The sequence below is a fragment of the Aspergillus novofumigatus genome (assembly GCF_002847465.1).
Source record: "Aspergillus novofumigatus IBT 16806 chromosome Unknown P174scaffold_5, whole genome shotgun sequence".
NCBI lineage: Eukaryota > Fungi > Ascomycota > Eurotiomycetes > Eurotiales > Aspergillaceae > Aspergillus > Aspergillus novofumigatus.
In genome coordinates, this window is record NW_020194278.1 from 1725079 (window position 1) to 1743699 (window position 18621).

Below are 18621 nucleotides of genomic sequence, written 5' to 3' on the forward strand. Positions count from 1 at the left end.
GGTTGGATATCTACATAGAGCATAGCGATGGCGTTTCTGGAATCCATTTTTTCCCTTTTCTCCCTCTTCATCTCTCTACACTCACCTGTCTCTATTTCTGAAAAGCGCGAATGATATAGAGTCAATTAATTCCAAACCAACAGGATGACGTTTTTATTCCATATTCATCAATCAAGAAACTTTTCCAGACAGAAAGAGACGCGAAGAGAGAAAAATATAGCCTGCCATAGCTAAACGAAATCGCAGGTGGAATGTGTCATCATTAGTAAGTTTGCCTTACTAACCACAACAGCGCGCCAATGGTCTAGTGGTTAGGATGCGGTCCTCCCATTCCCCTACTGGGCAAGACCGAGACACGAGTTCGAATCCCGTTTGGCGCATTCTTTTTGCTTTTTGCTTCAGTTTTGCTTGATACTTTTTGCGTTGTTCTATAATTCCTTTTTGTGACGGACATGCGCTTGATGTTTTGCGAATCATGGCGCCCTCGCCATCAGCCTGGCAAATGTACCATGCAGTGTGGATGGAGGCGAGCTCGGACATGTCCTCCGGGAAACCTCAGATATCTGGCCATCACAATGACGAAGGGAGGCCAACGTTTGTGTATATATTCGCCGAAGAGTAATTGGATATCCTGTGCCGTTGTATGACATTTGCTTCCTACTCTGTGCATAGTCAAGTCCGAGCACATATAGAATCGATTACGTTTGTATATTGATACCCTTAATTGCGCAAAATGTCAGTCGCAGGAAGTCAGTATGTCTTGCAGACAGGGCTGGCATCCGGTATGTCCGCTACAGAAGGGCCAATACACTCGCCGCACCCGAATCCCGTTGACCCCAAGATGAGCGAGGAGTCTTATGTGTTGCCTAGTGAGATCATACCAGACTCGAGGGCCCGAATCACACTGCGAGGAAAGGCCCACGATGTTCTAGTGCCATATATATGCATCGGTGCCTGGTCCTGGGGCGATAAAGCCACGTGGAAATACGATGCAGAACGTGACCTTCCGAGGATCCGAGCCGCTTGGTCGAAGTTGCGACAGGTCGGGTTAACTTTTGTTGACACCGCCCCTGCGTATGGCGACGGAGACAGCGAGCGTATCTGTGGCCAGCTGTTCAAGGACATGAGGCGGGAGGAATTCATCATACAGACAAAATGGATGTCATGGCCGGACCCGACCAACGTCTTTCTCCAATCGCACGGCCTGGAAAACAAGCTCAGGAGCTCGTTGGAGAGGCTTGGCCTTGAATATGTGGATGTTTACCTTGTCCATGGACCAACTCACCTTAGCATGATATCGACTGTCGCGCAGGGTCTTGCGAACTGCGTCAACAATGGGTTGGCACGGACCGTTGGCGTTGCGAATTATGATAAAGACGATATGATCAAAATGGCCAATGAGCTCGACAAGCATGGCGTCCCCCTGGCGGTCAATCAGTGCGAGTACTCCGTCATTAGAAGAAATCCAGAAGTTCATGGATTGATCCGTGAATGCCGCCAGAGAGGCATCGTCTTCCAGGGATATGCATCGCTGGGAGAGGGCCGCCTGTCGAATAAGTACTCTCGATTCCATGAGCCTCCGCGGACTTATCGTTTCAGTAGCTATCCCATGCACATGCTTGAGCCAACCCTGAACGTGCTTGAACGAATCGCTGAACAAAGACGTGTCCCCGTGGCCGCTGTGGTTTTGAATTTCAGTATCAACAAGGGAGTTCTTCCTCTGGTGGGAATTCGGAGTGGTGAGCAAGCGGAGCAGGACATGCAGGCTCTAGGTTGGCGCCTGACACCAGACGAGATGCGACGGATTGAGGCCGTGAGTATCGAGGGACATACCACGGTACTGTGGCAGCATGGTTAGAGGCATGCAATAGCCGGTACTTTAACAATCAGATTGCTTCCTTGATCGGTTTAAGCAAAGAACTCGGACACCACAGTATAGTAGTCGGAGCTGGAAAAGTAAACAGTGAACAAGCGGCAAATTATTTCCAACTAACACTGTAAGTTATGGTAGGCAAACTTCCAAATTGTGGGTTGGCTTGATGTCAGAGGGAGTCATATGTGGTGAAATAATAGGGCGACTGTTATGATCGACGGTTATGATGTTGTTGCCCCACCTCCCCTCAGTCCCATCATAGCACTCCCCGCATCACAGCAAGCCCAACGACCATCTTCGCTCTTTAGACTCTCAAACCCACAAGTCTAGCCTAAGATCTGCTTTGAATCTGACATCGGAAAAAATGGAGCGGTCTAACAAGCCCTCAGCCATTGGTGTGGCTGCATCACTACCCCAGCCCACCATCACCTTCCGCGAGAACAAGATCGAGGCCACCTTGCCCACCGGCGAGTCAGTCACCGTTCACTTGTATGGAGCAACAGTCACCTCGTGGAAGCTTGCAAATGGACGGGAACAGTTGTTCATGAGTGAAAAGGCTCATTTGGATGGCTCCAAGCCTATCCGTGGTGGCATTCCCGTTGTGTTCCCTGTACGTCTATTCAAGATCTCCTTACCTGAAGCTAGACAGCACGACTGACGCGAGACATCTCCCACTTGCTATAGGTCTTTGGTCCTCCTCCTCCCAACCACGCTACCTCCTCCCTCCCTCAGCATGGCTTTGCGCGCAACTCCAACTGGGAGTTCCTGGGCAAGTCATCGTCCGAATCGCTAGGAAAGAAGGACTGTGATGATTCGGTCAAGCTCGACTTTGGTCTGTCTCATACTATGCTGAGCGAGGAATTCCGGAAGGCTTGGCCGTATGAATTCGGTCTTTTGTACAGTGTCACCTTGTCCAAGGAAGGTTTGGAAACAGCCCTGCAAGTGCAGAACAAGGGCAACCAGAATTTCGACTTCCAGGTTCTGATGCACACCTATCTCAGCATTGATGTAAGCGGCCATTTATATTCCTGACGCTGCTGCATGGCGTTGCTAATTACCAATGCGTCTTAGGATATCTCGCAAGTCCGGGTTAAGAACCTCGGATCCAAGACCTACATCGATAAGACCCAAAACGCTACTACGCACACTGAGACTTCGCCTGCATTGGAAATCAATAAGGAGACAGATCGTGTGTACAAAGCCTTGGATCCTAAGGTTCCCATCATCGTGGCATCTGCTGCTGACGACAAGCTTATTTTCTCTGTTACACGCGAGGGATTGAACGATGTTGTTGTCTGGAACCCTTGGATCGAAAAGGCGAAGGGCATGGCCGATTTTGCCCCGGACGATGCGTACAAGAAGATGATTTGCATCGAGGCTGGTTCCGTTGCTGGCTGGCAGACCTTGGAGGCTGGCGAGTCCTGGGAGGGAAGCCAGTCAATCCGCCCGAGACTGTAGATGCAACAGCAGGGTTGATCTTTTCCTTTGCTGAAAGAAGATGATGATAGCAAACTCTTGTGATGCCTTAAGGAGCTAACTTAAAACATACTTGCAGCTGAGAGTGTCCCTCAAGGCTCCGGTCGAAAGTAGTTCGTGCTGGACTTATGCTGGGTTCCGCCGGTTGCCCTGGGTAGATTTCAATTGCTAATATTACACGTTGCGGCATCTGAGAGATAGAGATTAAAACAATCATATGGTTTTCAGGCAGCCTTCTGTCAAGAGTGTCCATTCTTCTCTGTTTCCAACACGGCAGGAAGACTTTGCGCGATTTCGACACTGTACTGCGGCCCCCTGTAATCGCGTCTTCCACGAACAAACCACCATAACGCAGTCAAAGTGACCAGTCCTACAGCAATAACACTCGAATAGTTCATGTTGTGAACTGTGACCGGGAGGGTGAGTGGAAAGCAAAAGAAGACAATAGTAGCAAGGATATAGACCACAGCCACTCCGTTCACTACCAAGCCCATCTTTCTTCCCATATAGAAAGGTCCAGGTACTATATTCTTCCGGCCTGTCAGCACATGCGGCAGAATAGCCCCTAGATAGGACAGAGTGCTCAGCACGACATAGGACGATAGTAGTGCCTGGAATGCGGTAGTACTGCTTATGTATATGCAACCCAGGAAACTCACCATACCAGCCATGGCTACAGTGGCCCGGATGGGATTCTTCTGTGTTGGATGGACATGACTGAAGTATGAGGCGAAAGGGGTTGCATTGTCACGAGCAAGACTCCACCACATGCGGCCGCCGGTGATGTAGACTCCAACTAGGGTTGGAAACGCGGTCAGGAAAAGCACCGCAACCAGTCCGACTGCACCATCCCTGGATCCGGTGGCTTGTCGGTAGATTTCTGCTGTTGGGAAAGATGAGAACTCGCTATGTAAGACAGCGTCGAGGTCCTCAATGGAGTAGAACAAAGCAATTAGGTAGACAAAAGTGGTGATAAAGGCAGTTAACATCTGGAGCATCGTCCCTTGAGGCACTCTGATTTCGGGCTTCACAACTAAGTGAAAAGCATTGTTACCTAAGAAAGTAGTAGACTTAAGGAGCAAGATCACTAACCTTCTTCGGAAAGATGAGTGATGCAGTCAGGGACTCCGATTGAGAAGGCCGGGTTGATCAAACCAATGAGGAAACAAATACCATCCGACCAACCACCGGTGTTGTTGTGATATCTTCTCCAAACCTCAGAATTGCTTGCATGCTTTCTCGGCATGACAGCGAGCACAATGACTGTCACCAATAGACCACACATTGAGAGAACAAGAGCAACTCGGTTCAACATAGGGATGAGTTTATTCCCGAAACAAACCACCGCGCAACATATCCAAGCGAGCAGTTGGAAAACGATGAACACCTGCCACGAATGCCATTGCGAGCCGGGATTGAGGAGCATGTACATGGTCACGGCCTCATTCCCGAGCATGGAGCTAATCGACGCAGCCGACAGAAGCCAGGCACAAGCATTCAGGTACCCGGTTAAAAAGCCAACAAACCGTCCGTATTCTTGGCTCGACACCGATGCCCAATAATAAACTCCCCGGCCGATGGCATGGAAGACGCCAGTTCGGACAGGGACGCGGATATGAGTGTATAGAATATACTAACAAGTATGAGGCCGTACAGTATTGCCATGGGGCCCCCATCTTGCAGAGCTGCAACGATCGTTCCTCCAGTAACGGCCCAGGCGCTAGGCTATATCAGCAAACTGTTCAGATGGCTGGCCTTGTACTTGACCTACTTCGCAATGACAATACCGAGACTGACTAAGCTGAAGAGATCAAAGTGTCTTCTCAGCTCCTGCTTGTGGCCTAAGGCAGCCTCTAAACGTGCGTCGTCCATCATGTTGGGATCATAGGAAGTATCCATTTGGTTGATTGGGTGAACAAATGCAGACGTAGAAGAGAAGTCCAGTCTTTCTTGTACAACAAAGACTGGTACACTCGATGTGCCACAGATGAGTTATTCGGTGGCATGTGCTCCTTAAACCACCTACGTCCTAACTCTTACCTCCTGCCCCATGCAAGGAGGTGTGGCTGCCCCCATATGGACGCCACGTGGGTTGCATATCTGAAGGCTTACTTACTTGGTCATCAAATCGCCGATGCCATGGCCAGCAGTAGAATATCATGTTGTCCATTCCCGAGCATACGCCGTGTCGGGATGGGATATGGTAAGATTTGACGAGCTGCGGTATGATAAGATGAGCAACCCAGCAGAGAGCAGTCTCTCAGGACCTTTGACAATTTCTGCAGATACTTATTTCTGCAACCGCTAGACGGGTAAGGGAACTTTGCTCTTGCGATCCCCACGCAAGGGGGAGCTGAGGTAGTATTTTCCTGTCGATCCTTCGCCACTGAGTCCACATTCTCGGACATATTCATTGGCTTTTCGATTGTTCTCTGCTATTTCCATATTTGGGTAAAGTAACGAGAATACTACCGGTGTATGGTGGTGGATTCCTAACAAGAAAGAGGACCTAGCTGCTCGATGACGTTTGTCTTCAGCCAAATCTGTCGCCAAAATAACTACTTTTAGGATCATCACCTCGTCCAATATTATCGTCTTTGCTTTGGTCATTGAGTCGTGAAAGTCACAGCCTTGTTTATATCATTTCTTCGCCAGATTATTCAGTATGTCGTCAAAGTGACCGTACTTGAAGGGATTTTGAGCCGAAAGGACCAGGTAATTGCCATGTTTACATATTATCACGCTCAATCTTACAAGCTGCGAAAATCCACTAATTGTCAGGGGAGATCAGTTGACAGGCGCTTCGGAATCGTCAAAGTCACCCAACTTCAGTGGTTTCTTCGCGTTGTCTAGACGGCTGCAACGATACAAACCAACACCTCCCACTGCCTCCTTAATGGCCTCCGCACCATTATCCCACCAGCCACAGCCATTTTCGATCGTCTCAAATGGGTAGTCGATGCTGAAGAGGACGCAGTCGGCGCCTATCTCGTCCACCACACACTTGAAGAATGTCGCCGTGGAGAAGTGTCCGCTAGTGGTGGATCCAGATATTCTGCTTGAAGTAATCATAAAACGGTCTTCTTGCACATGATTTTGTCCTTCTCTTCAGCAATGGGCTTCTCGTCATCCTCGAACCAGTGGTTTATACGACAAAAGTCAAACGGAATGTGTTCTCCCAGATGACCAATGATAACCTTCGCTGTGGGAAATCGGTCAAACACGCCATTGCTGATCAATCCCAGAGTATGCAGACTCACCCCATTAGCGAAAGATAGAGGGGGTCCGATCAAGAATGGACGCTGACTGTACAACTCTTCCAGGATCACATCGGCTGGTGCTGCAGGGTGGGTATAAAGGGGAATTTCGAGCCCCGTGAGGACGTCCCAAAAGGCACCATACTGAGGTTGGTTGTAGAAGAGGTATGTCTCGCCACTCGAACCAGCATGTTGGAAATCACACAGCAAAGCGCCGTGGAAGCCGAGATCCTTGACGCATCGGCGAAGCACCTGGCCAGCCTGAACGGGATCATCGATTGATAGGCAGGCAAAAGCCCCCAAGCAGTCTCGGGTCTCTTTGATCTGCTCTGCAATCCAGTTGTTCGTCAGAGTCGCTGCTGTCTCCGCCTCGGTCTTGTCCGCAATGCCGTGTATCCCGGGGACAGTCAAGGAGACCACTGTATATCCGATACCATGTTCGTTGCATGATTGGAGAGGTTCCCTGGTGATATCGTGGATTTGGCGCACGTAGCGCTCACGGTCCCAAGGATCGATGTACAGGCTGGTGTCTAGCTTCGACTTCCTCCGTATGCTTCCTCTAGGACAACCTTCCCAAGCATATCGGATAATAATGTGGACGAGATAATGCAAGAAAGGACTGGTCTAGCTTCGAATTGTCACAGTTGGTTCTAGGGCTGGAAGATATACTCAGCGGTTGAACCCCTTCTGTAAGCTAGCCAGGTCATGACGCAAACTCAAGGTCATCGCTCGTTCTAAAATATAGCATTTCACTGCGTTGTTGAGTCTGCGCAGACCTCGTACCTACCAGATCACGACATCCATATTCCTTGACTATGCTGTCCTATTTTCTCTCCGAATAGAACGAAGCCATCTCATACTGCAGCTGGACCGGGAAGATCAGCTTCCGCATTATATCTCAAAATCGGCGTGATAACCCTGGTGATGGATGACGAATCACTTTGAGTCCTCGTGCTGGCTAGAACAGCCAGTTTAGTAGAGATCCATGAAGGGAGAGTGGCTCCCAAAAAATCGCATGCGATTACCGATCACAAGGCTCACGGGATAGACTCGGACTCAATTCTCCCACTCGAATAGGTCAGCCTCTGAACATCAAATGAGTTGAGATGTTTTCATTCAGCTGCGACATTGTCGATGACAGCTACTAACGTGTAGAGTGACTGTAGGTACGCAGTTTGATACTATAATCGGGAACACGTGAATGAATGATGAGACCTATCAATTGTTTCTTTTACTCCACAGGACGATCATTATCTGCTGTTTCCGTGTTAACTACTTTTATTCCTCTTTGTCACAACCCTAGAAGCCCACAGCCTCAGAACACCAGGCAGGCCCAGCGCTCTTGGAAAGTGATGTCTGCTTCAACACGAGGAAGCGTTTGTAATTGTCCATCTGGGCAGCCACAAAGCCCACGAAGCGAAGATGACCTTCAACCTCTGAATTGAATTTAGCTACAGGCACTTAAAGTCTCGTACGGCCATAGATCTACGCTGGAGCGAGGTGTTCGGAGGCGCTGTTCCGGACTTCTCCACTTGCTAAACATACGCGTGGTTCTCGGAGGGAAAAGCATTCCAGAAGAGGTGGCTGGAAATCCTGGCTTGCGGTTCTCCTCTCTCCCGGAGCCTCACTACTTGCGACTTGCAAAAAATGAGTCTCTGAAGCCATTCTGGGGATATGTACATGGTTCTTCCGTGTCGGTTATTTGCCCTCTTCTCTTGAACAACTTGCGGAGGGATATGCCTTTAACGAGATTGAATTCGGCACTGAAGCCTTACATATTGGAGAATGCTTTGGCTGGTACGAGACATGTATGAATGGCTCCAATCAATGTCTGACCGCTATTTGGACAATTGGACTGAGGATGATTGAAGAAGTTTGATCTAAACCGATCACAAACACGGCTATTGTGCATCACTGGGTGAGCAGTGTGAGCACCTGCCAGGAAAGCAAAGCGTGGAATAGCTTACCACTGAGCGTCTGAACACACCTCGAGGGCTACCGCGCGCCCTATTTGATTTAAGATTGCCATTAAGCTGACCCTGGACGTCTTGCGCAAGCCGTAAGGACAAGCGAACCCTGTTCGAGCCTGGGCACAAATACGTCTCCGAGATGTTGCAGTGCCGGAGACCTTCTCCTTACATGCGAAATTGGATCCTCGAATACCCTTGGTTTCAGAGGAGATCAACCTAGGGAGGAAAGCTCGCTTACAGACGCTTAATGGGGAACTATGCAGATGTTTGTCGAAGTGGCCTTGGCTGCGCTTAACACGGCAAACACATGTGATGGCATTCAACCACCTCCCTCACTTGAGAAGACCTTGGTTGGATGTGCAAGGGAAATAAGGGCTCAAAGATAAATACTCAAACATGATTCGAGTGGAACGACAACAGTGGGTCATACAATTTTGTTGCTCGTGCTCCCCAGCCTGTCATCCTGTTCGGAGTCCCCGCTCGAGTGGCCGGAGTTGGGATACATTCAAGCATTCTTTGATGCGTAAGAATGCACTCAAACAGTGTTGCTGGACACTGGATGTTTCTCTGAGCGTAAATGTAGCCAATGGTCCTTACGACCTGTGGTCCCAGCGTCCCTTGCGTTGAACTCTCCCTTCCCTCCCTTTCTTCCCTTGCTTCATCTGCGTCTGGAGTCTGACAAATTACGACATGCAACAAATGAGGGATTGCGTGCTGTATCGTTTCAGGTCTGACACAAAAATTCAGGATGATAATGCGGTCAATCAATGTTTGGATACGCGGACCATTTGATATACCGGAGACATCATGGCTCATAGTGAACTGGCTGATAGAGCTCGATCTCGATCTTTTAAACCAGTAAACGGTGATGCAACCTTGACATTGCATACGAACTGAAGCTGTTCGCTTCGGATGAGCAATAGCACTCATTGTCTGATTGCCCATCTGTTGCGCTCCATTGCCACGATGGGGAACGTGTCACCCACTCCACAGCAGCTGCTCACGGAGTCTGTCATTTTCTGGAGCATTGCGATTGTCCTCTACGTCGGTAGAATGTACGTGCATTGAGACGCCTTTGAGAGACAGTAAAGGACTGATCAGGAGAAGGATATCTCGTGTTATCTCAAATGGATCGGTCAAGCGCTTATACTGTATGTTCCGGTAGGTTTGCGCCAACCTGTATGACAGCTACTAACAGGAACTGGTGTAACAGTTGATGACTATGTCATGAGTGCAACATTTGTGGGTGTCTACTGTCTGCTCGCCCTCAATCGGAAACGGCTGACATGTCAATGATCCCATCCTAGTTGATCTATACGACTCTACTAGTTCTGATCCAAATATCTGCCCGTTATGCAACGAACCTGATGGACCCAGCCGACTACGACAAAGTTCTAGCCAATCCTCAAGAAGTCAAAGACCGGATCATTGGTAGTAAGATCGTCATTGGATTGGAGCAGTGCATGCTGTTCTCGACCTGGGGAGTCAAGATCTGCATGTTGACCCTGTTCTGGCGGTTAACCAAGAACCTCCGATTACATCTCTATGTCAAGATCATCGCGGTCTATGTTGCGGTTGGATTCGTCGTCATTATGGTCACGTATTATGGTGTCTACTGCAGACCATTCTCCCAGTACTGGGCCATGCCTGTCAAGGATCTGCAATGCGCGACCTACCAGAACTACTCCATCACCCAGGCAGTCTTCAACATATCGTCGGATGCAGCCATGCTAGCGGTCCCGGTCCCGCTACTCATTAAAGCACAGATGAAGATGAGAAAAAAGCTGCTGCTTATCTGCATCATGAGCCTCGGCGTATTCACCATTGTGGCGGCAATTCTGAACAAAGTGTTCAACTTCGCCTCACCCTTGACCACGATTTATCAGATTTGGTACATTCGGGAGGCCAGCACAGCGATATATGTGGCGAACTTGATGTGCTTATGGCCACTGCTCCGCAAGCTATTCGGCCTGAAAGCATTCTTATACGGAAGCAGGCAGTATCGACAGCAGGGTGCTCAGGCCGGCAAGGAATCTTCAGGCTCACAGTCGCGACCTTCGTTTTCTCTAAGCCGAGCCCTCAAGATCAAAGGATCCGGATATCGACGGGCTATCAAAGAGCTTATGCCGTCCGTCAGACTGGACGGACGAGAAGCAAGCAAGGAGGCAATCGCCAAACCATCCTGTGAACACGTGGAGAACTCCGCAGAGCTCCAGGGAATAGACTTAGACGAATGGGACTATCAACAAGAATGTACGAAAAAGGGCCGTGTGCAAATTGATCTTGAAGCTGGAGCGGTCAAGGATAACAATACATCGGAATCACACTCTAGATCGGGTTCACCAGGACGAATAGCCTATCAGACCGGTGAATGGAGGGTTTAATCCTGAAAATCTAATGACTTTAATTTGAGTTAATCGTGAGTAGCGGTAGAATAACTGAATACACCATTTAACTCCCCGAATCAACCAAGCTAGTCCAGAAGACTCATCCCTGTTTGGCCTGTCGCGATCCCTCGAATAGACCAATCTCCTGCTAACTAAACCGCAATTACATGACACATGAAATTAGACAAAGAGAGAAGAAAGACTGAGCACCTACTTTACATGAGAACTTCACCCAAATCGTCCTGCAAAACTGATCAACACCGGTTCAGGAGGCACAGGCATACTCAAGAACCGAGGCCGCCTCCCATCCTCCAGATCCAACTTCCCATCATCTTCTACCAAGCTGACTCTGCACAAAGGGCACGAGGTGTGATATCTCGTCAGCCACGGATCCACACACGCGGGATGAAAAATGTGCTCGCAAGGAAGCGGCCGGACATCCTCATCATCCCTGAGCTGTTCCATGCAAATAGAACATAGGCTGGGATCCGGGGCATCGCTCTCTGCTCCAAGGGCTTGCTCTACACGGTGCAGTATCCTCCAGATACTGAGTTTGACAAGCGGGAACCGTTTATCGATATCGATATCAGCGAGTATTGTTCTTCCCAGGAAGTAGAGGCGCCTTGTTTCTCGCTCCCTTCTGTGGATCCGATATCTTATGGTGATAACTGCCCTAATTTGAATTAATAGATTTATCAACACACATCACAACAAGATAGATGACATCAGACGGACCAGACAAGGAGGAATAAAAACACGACGATCGGAGGCGCAATATATCCCAGAGGCGTTGCAGACGAGGTCGAGGTCGAGGACTCGACTGAGTGATCAGCCATCCCAGATGACGAGAGGTATCATTGAACTGGGCTAGGTTATCTTTACTACCACAGTATGAAAAGCAAATGCTACGTGAAGGAAATATTAGTGTCACCCTTTGACCTCGAGACTGCAGACTTAGGAGTTCCTGGACTATTCAAGCAAGTCAACATCCTAATGGCCAAGAGCCAACCCCGCAGCGTGATCCCAAGGACAAGAAAGAAGGTTTCAGCGTCTACATGTGCAGACTACGCCAGCCTGGCCACGCTGACCAGCGGGAGCGATCCTCCAACAGTCCTATCGCACAGACTGGCGGCTAAGCCACGTTCAACTCTGGGATCAGCCATGTCACCTGTCACGGGAGGCATCACGCACGAATGGGAGTGAGCTACCAAGGACGACGCGTCCAACAAATCATCCCAGGATTCCGCAGATCTCTCATAGGGAGAACTGCCTCCTTATCGATGGCTCTTGGGAAGGAGGTTATACCGTGGCGGAGTCATGCCACAGAATCTTGCCAAGTTTATGCCCAGGCGTGGTGGCATGGAGACAGTTGCTGTATATGTTGTTCTAGCTCGAGAGTAGACTAGTGTCGGAAACCTCTGTTCTGTATTTCCAAGGGGCTATTTGTGGCTGGGTCGCTGCGAAGTTGGCGATGTAAGGTATCAAAGGTGGAACATAGTGTGTATAATGTCCTGTTTACCCCAATCGAGGATAACATAGGTATGCGCAACACCGATGCTAGACAAGGTGTCGAACTCCATCTACATCGTCCGGACCTCTATACATTGAACGATCACTTGCCTGAACAGAGAAATGAAAGAGATTCTATTTATACTACACACCCGTTTGCCCCCAATCCCTGAAAGGCCACACTTAGACAGACCAACCTGCAAAACAGGCTAGAGAAACGTTGTAGAAGCGGCTTTCCCAAAACAACTATTGCCAAAACAGGAAAAGAAAGGAGGATAGTAGATACAAAAAGATATAAATGAAACGCCAGCGCTATGCAATTAAGAAATTACCCTGCATGTCTTCTCAGTGCTTCGTGCATTTCCACCCGAATATCGAATAGGAGATCGTCGATCTCTTTCAGGGCAGATAGATTCAGGGTGGTTGATTTGACATCATCAAGTACCCTTCGTAAAGAGGATATTACGCCTTCTTGACCGACCAAGGTACCTGTCTGGACGGAATGGGAAATCATGATTTTGTCCTTGGGGGCATGATCGTTAACATCAGCCTTTGTCTGAGCAGAGTCGATTTGAGCATGATCGTCTGTTGGGTCTGGCCCGGCCGCTGAGTCTGCTTCAACCATCTCGGTATCACCGGAGCCGCCAGTGCTTGGCTGTACTGATGCGTCAGGTGTAATCGTTTCTGGAAGGCTGCTACCGTGAACAGATGTCTCCTGGGTCAACTCCCGGGTGAGAGTCAGATTTTGATCAGGAATTTCTGCTGCTGGTGTTCCGGTCACAGAATCAGTTGCCCCGGCCTCTATCTTTCTAAGGGCTGAGCTTTCCGAAAGAAGCTCTTTGTTCTTGGCCTGTTTCCGGGAGCGCGCGGTGCGTGGTGATTGCCTCCGAGACGGACTTTCTTCCGCGATGGCCGGTGCTGCATGACCTCCCAGACGGGAGGATCTCCGCTTTTGAGGTGAAATCTCGGTGGTCCCCGAGACATCAACTGGGTCGTGACTTGATGCAATACTTTCTTGCGATGTACCTTGCTCTTTGGCCGGTTCCAAGGCTTCCGAAATGACGGCGGCTGAAATATCCCTCTCACCCTTGGACTGACGCTTGCGTCTCTTTGCAACAGACTCGGCGGGCGAAGACTTGGGATTCTGCGATGATGCAGAGGTCATGGATCTCGTGGCACGAGCGCTCATGGATTCTTGGACTTCGACAGCAGATGGTGTCTTCGTCGATGACAGCCTCGAAGATCGACGCCGCTCTCGAGCAGAAGGTGTTTCAGCTGCGTCAGCTTCTTTAGCGTCCCGTTTCCTTTTTCTTGTTGTTTGTTGTTTAGGAGGTTCTGAAGGTGCTTCGCTTTTAGGCTCCTCGTTCATATTCCCCGCAGACTCCAAGTCTTGTTCGAGTTGAGACGCGACCTGGGACTCCATATCATCACTGAACGAGTCTGCAATGCAGTCCGGATTTGTGTGTGTGTCCTCTTGACTCACATTGCCTTCCATGATCCCTTGGGCTATCTTGGGCACAGACTCGGCGACATGGACGCTTTCTAAGAACCCCGCCTTGCCATTGTCAAGGGGCTCTGGTACAGACTCTGTTTCCTGACGTGCTATAGGTGTCTGCTGTTTGCCCGTAGAAGAACGAAGACGGCGCTTGAGAGGCTTTTCCGATTGACCAGGCTCACCGTGCTTCCCTTTCCCGAGACCAGTATACTCGGATGTGACATTATTGACTGTCGTCTTCTCTTGGGTCGGAACTGCCCGGATATTCTCTTTCTCTGCGTCTGAAGGCATTTGAGGGAGATCTGAAGCGGTTGTTTTGTTGCGTGAGTTCGGACTGAGAGACCGTATACCTGGAGGGGAGGAGGGGGGATCGATATCCATACGCGAATCCATCACCTCTGTCGCTAGCGATGAGGGAATAGTTGAGCCGACCACCTGCGTCCTGCCTCTCGTGCCAGGGGTAGGGGAAGAGCCGAAGAAGCCGTCCTCGTTCTCGGCTGCAACCGCTGGGAACGTAGGCGTCCGAGGAGAATGTGTACTCATGTCTGGGTTGCTTAGTTGACGAGCGTGCGGCGGAGTCATGAATCCCAGTTCTCTCGGAGTTTGCACAGGAGGCGAAGACGAACGAATGCTGTCTATTATAGAGAACACGTCGTTGGGCTTGCTAGAGTCTTTACTGCCTGTTGTGAAAGGGTCCGACTCAATCCCGACAGTAGATCCGATATGTCTGTCCTTGAAGGGCGGCGCGGGCTGCCGTCTGATGACATCGGGATTTCGACTCAACGGCAAGGCTGTAACCTCTCGCTCATTCGTGACAGGCGACGAATGGAAACTGGGGGAACGAGAATGTTCGAATGTGTCATCTAGGATATACGAAATGCGAGACTTGATTGACATATCTACCGGTTCACGGGAACCCTCTGGTGAGACGGAATTGGTGCGTACGCCACCCTAAAAACATTAGTTCATAGTACATTTCAGACTGCTGGGGTGCACACCTGTGTATTACCAGCTCGATGCACAGATTGGAGCTGGTGCAGTTTCGCCAGGGCACGAGAAATGGCCTCAGGATATTTCAGGGTCTCCTGCGATCCAAATGTAGAATTCCAGAATTCTAAGAATCTCTTCGCAATTGATGTATGAGAGGATTCGAGCCCCGCACCGATAATGAATTCGAATCTAGGAAGACACGAGGCGTCATGGGGGGAAGAACTTTGCAAAATATTGATGACAGCTGACGACAAAGCACGGCACTAAACCCAAGTTAGTATGTATCTAAAAAAGGCCCCTTGCTTAGTACACGTACAGCTGTAAGAATCCTGCTTTCAACGCCACTCTCGATATTGAGTTTGCGTGCCTCATCTCTGAGCCAAAGCGCAAGGGATCCTTGGAAATTTTCAAGTAATTTCCGTCGAAAAGCCAAGATACCGGAGCCTAAAAAGGATGTCAAAGACTCTATAAAATCCGCGACACCGCTGGTCTTCGATGGATCGAATGTTGAGTAAGATTCTTGGAGTGTGCGATCCACCAACTGTACCAATCGATGTGGAAAGAATACGCCTTCTTTGGAACCGCTTGTGATGGCCTCGCCTTCCTTCCTGCCCGAATCGCTCTGATGGCAGTATGGGATGGATAGTGACTGGGTGAAGAGTGACGACAATGGAAGATACGTGTTCCGAGCCTCAATTGTCATCATGCATTGAGCTAAAGGTTCCAAAGTCATCGATGCGATGGCCCTGTCCCCTTTCTCGGTTCTCATGACACGAACTAAGGCATCAAGAAGCTGATTCCATGCCGGGAAAACAGTGGAAAACTTGAGCCCTGTAGAGAGGATCTTGACAACATTTTCATAGTCACGAATCACGGATCCATCTCGTTCGCGCGCAGATTCAAGCGGGAAAGACCTTAGAGACTCCGCAGCCAGCTGCGCAGTTGAATTCCACGCGATTTGAGCAAAGTTTTGGACGCCAAAGTCAAAATCGGCATCATTCGGATACAGCCGCGCGCATTGCTGAAGGAGTTCCAGACGGGAGCCTCGGGATGTTCTACCTTTGCAAGCAGCCTCAAGCGTACCATCAACCAGACGCAAGTAAGAGGGTGTAGGTTCAGGGACCCCAGTCACGTCACTTATGAATCGGAGAAGATGTAGGATTGGGCTGTCTAGGTTAGTGTTTGCCCGCAGAGGATGATGCGTTGGCGTATTAGCAGCCTGGAAAGTCTCATTGGCTGTTTTCAGGAGAAGTTTCTCAGTAAATGGGATGCCTCCCAGAGAAAAGATCATGGTAGTGGACAGGAACCGAAAACGGTCAAAGAAAACATCCATCGAGTCGTCACCAAGAGCGTTGAGCGAGGAAGGACCGGCATTCCAAAGCCGTTGGAGAAGTCCAAGCACGCTGGCAACAGCTTGCATGGATTCTGGGGATGGCGTGATCTCTTTACTTGAGGCATAGGACAAAGCCTGAGACAGGCTGACCCAGGCAGCAGCGATATTCGATTTATCCAAATCATCAGCCCAAAGGGAAGTTCTGAAGATGGCTTCGAAGACATTTAGGATAATCGTGATTCTTGACCTCACCCACCTGCAGTCGATGGAAGGCAGCTCCTCAGGTTCGAGTCTCGTGCTCTCGTTGACTTTGTTCTCGGTCCATATCTTGGCTTGTGGGCTCCAAAGTAGGTTGGAAAGAGCGTGACAGAATCGATCGTTCAAGTGAGGAAATGAGGCAAACACGTTGGAGGGGCCAGCAACGTACTCTTCCCAGACAATATCGAGGTGTTGGAACGTTGCAGACGGACGAAATGCATAGTATAATAGGTTGTGGTAGCTGCACAAAGCTAATTGTCCAGGCTGTGATCCATGTCGTTCTTGCTTCTTCCGCTCGAACTGGGACATGATGGGTTTGCTTAGCATTCTCAGCATTGACCGACTCGTCGTGTCGCTGGGGCTGACGACGTAGACAAATCGGTTCCAACCAAGAATAGCCTGAGCTTTGATAGATGATTCACTGCAGTTGAAGCACCTCTGCAGCACAAGGACCCATTCTTTAAAATGCTCCCATTGGTCGATACTGAGCCTTTTGCTTCTCAAAAGCAAGACTATGATGCTCCATGCCTGGGGCACATGTACGCCACTTTCGACGTTTGCCATCATCCTTGACATTCGCTCGCATATTTCCGATACTAGTTTTCTGCCATTGTCCAAAGGACGATCGAATAGGTCACGAATACTTTTCGACAAATTGGGATTCGGACCGCAAATCATCGAAGTTTGAAAGCCCAAAGAGATGGCTTTAATCCTTGTATCTTTGACGTGGTGAAGGAGACCGGATAACAAATGCTCTACCCAGAGGCCTGACTGGGAAACGAAAATCGACTTGGACTGAGTAAGAAGGCGCTGATAAATGCTTAGACGCTGAAAGACTATTGCATTTCCATTCACACGGCTGGTAATGTCTTCGAGTACGGTAAGTAGACGGATGATCCGCGCGTTTGTCATGATTTTTGAATGGAAGTTTTGTGTAGACAGGATGGACATATAATGTGTCAAGACGGATTTGGGCGCTTTCGCGCTTTCAAGGGCATTGATGGAGTGCTCCACAAGGAAGATCTTGAATTCGTCTGGGAGTTGCGCAGCTATCTCGATGTTCCATGAGAGCGCAGCGGCTAACTTGAGAGCTTGAATGACAAGATTCGTGCCTAGAGGCACACCATCTCCAAGATCTGTGCTAAGATCCCGTTGGATGAACTGGGTAATAAGCCCAAGTTTCTGCCCGATTTCTTGCTCACTGGGAAGCCCTTCGTAAGCCCTCAGGGCCCCAAAGAACTGCATATACGCATCCAGTCTCGAACTTATCGATTCCCCAGCCAATTGTTGTGTGATCGACTCGAGCAGCATGGCGAAGGATTCGGGAGTGCACGGTGCGGCGTCGGTTGTGTCGATCGGAGGATGCGCATTTGTCGTCTTCAGAATCGACTTTGTCGGTTTGCGTTCATTCGAAGGGGGCAGCTCCTTGAGATCCGACTTCAATCTGAGAGCAGAATTTGTAAACGACGGAGGTTTGATGTACTTGGTCCATGGCGAGAAGTTCACCCGCTTGGATTGTCGAGTAGACGGAGCACCAACGGAACTGTCCGCGGCGAAAGGAGAATCGACGGGAGTCTGTACGACGATAGGAGAATCTTCTGTTCGATCTTTCTCAGATAGTATACGAGAGCCTGTCCTAGGTGGAGTGGGCGGACGAGCAGACAGAGGGCCGACAACCTCCACCATATTTCAGGCAGATCGAACGATCAAGGAAATGAGGACAGGGACGGCAAGAGAACAAAAAGCATGGCGATATGGTCAAGCTACAAGACTCAGGCCAAGCTAAACATGCGAATGCCTGCGAAAGATGTTCAGCAGTAGTCCCCAGAGCCTTGATGCCCTTTGCGATCTGTTTTCAGTAGTAGATCGCTCCTAGGGCCGCGCCAAGCCTGGGTGTTAAAGTTGGAAAGACGCGCTCCAAATCTGCGATCGCGACGTGTGGCTGAGGCACGCGTAAAGTGGTGGCTACCAGATGTAGTGCCTAAGGCACTAAGGCAACCAACCCTTCAAGCCTTACCAGATGATGATGTGAGGGTAGGTGGAGATTATATACGCAGCAGGTCTTAGAGAATT

The 18621-nt window shown here is 49.6% G+C and overlaps 6 protein-coding genes and 1 non-coding gene across 7 annotated transcripts; 3 read left to right on the forward strand and 4 right to left on the reverse strand.

Annotated features, from left to right (window-relative positions):
* Positions 1–293: 293 nt before the first annotated feature.
* On the forward strand, positions 294–380 carry P174DRAFT_t112. The gene has a single exon. It is a non-coding gene; the product is annotated as a tRNA-Gly (tRNA).
* A 353-nt stretch (positions 381–733) lies between these two features.
* Positions 734–3331, forward strand: P174DRAFT_432259 (putative aldose 1-epimerase; the record flags this gene model as incomplete). Its single annotated transcript, XM_024825743.1, has 5 exons — positions 734–1813; positions 1891–1997; positions 2153–2483; positions 2558–2881; positions 2945–3331. The coding sequence occupies 5 exons, from the start codon at positions 734–736 to the stop codon at positions 3329–3331; spliced, it is 2229 nt and encodes a 742-aa protein (XP_024681493.1).
* A 123-nt stretch (positions 3332–3454) lies between these two features.
* P174DRAFT_442768 (putative choline transport protein) lies at positions 3455–5612 on the reverse strand. The gene is made up of 4 exons (XM_024827652.1): positions 5121–5612; positions 4917–5069; positions 4442–4890; positions 3455–4382 (listed from the first exon to the last, which is right to left on the reverse strand). The coding sequence occupies exons 1-4, from the start codon at positions 5246–5248 to the stop codon at positions 3589–3591; spliced, it is 1524 nt and encodes a 507-aa protein (XP_024681494.1). The 5' UTR covers positions 5249–5612; the 3' UTR covers positions 3455–3588.
* Positions 5613–6136: 524 nt separating this feature from the next.
* Positions 6137–8271, reverse strand: P174DRAFT_421933 (amidohydrolase family protein; the record flags this gene model as incomplete). Its single annotated transcript, XM_024824995.1, has 3 exons — positions 6137–6383; positions 6440–7146; positions 8152–8271. 3 exons carry the CDS (start codon positions 8269–8271, stop codon positions 6137–6139), a joined length of 1074 nt encoding a protein of 357 aa, XP_024681495.1.
* A 1271-nt stretch (positions 8272–9542) lies between these two features.
* On the forward strand, positions 9543–10960 carry P174DRAFT_372620 (uncharacterized protein; the record flags this gene model as incomplete). The annotated part of the gene is made up of 3 exons (XM_024822443.1): positions 9543–9631; positions 9742–9782; positions 9906–10960. The coding sequence occupies 3 exons, from the start codon at positions 9543–9545 to the stop codon at positions 10958–10960; spliced, it is 1185 nt and encodes a 394-aa protein (XP_024681496.1).
* A 155-nt stretch (positions 10961–11115) lies between these two features.
* On the reverse strand, positions 11116–11952 carry P174DRAFT_513389 (putative RING finger protein; the record flags this gene model as incomplete). Its single annotated transcript, XM_024831974.1, has 4 exons — positions 11116–11173; positions 11196–11636; positions 11699–11783; positions 11895–11952. 4 exons carry the CDS (start codon positions 11950–11952, stop codon positions 11116–11118), a joined length of 642 nt encoding a protein of 213 aa, XP_024681497.1.
* Positions 11953–12622: 670 nt separating this feature from the next.
* On the reverse strand, positions 12623–18424 carry P174DRAFT_513390 (putative telomere length regulator protein (Rif1)). The gene is made up of 3 exons (XM_024831975.1): positions 15274–18424; positions 14966–15220; positions 12623–14918 (listed from the first exon to the last, which is right to left on the reverse strand). Exons 1-3 carry the CDS (start codon positions 18232–18234, stop codon positions 12801–12803), a joined length of 5334 nt encoding a protein of 1777 aa, XP_024681498.1. The 5' UTR covers positions 18235–18424; the 3' UTR covers positions 12623–12800.
* Between the last annotated feature and the right edge of the window lie 197 nt (positions 18425–18621).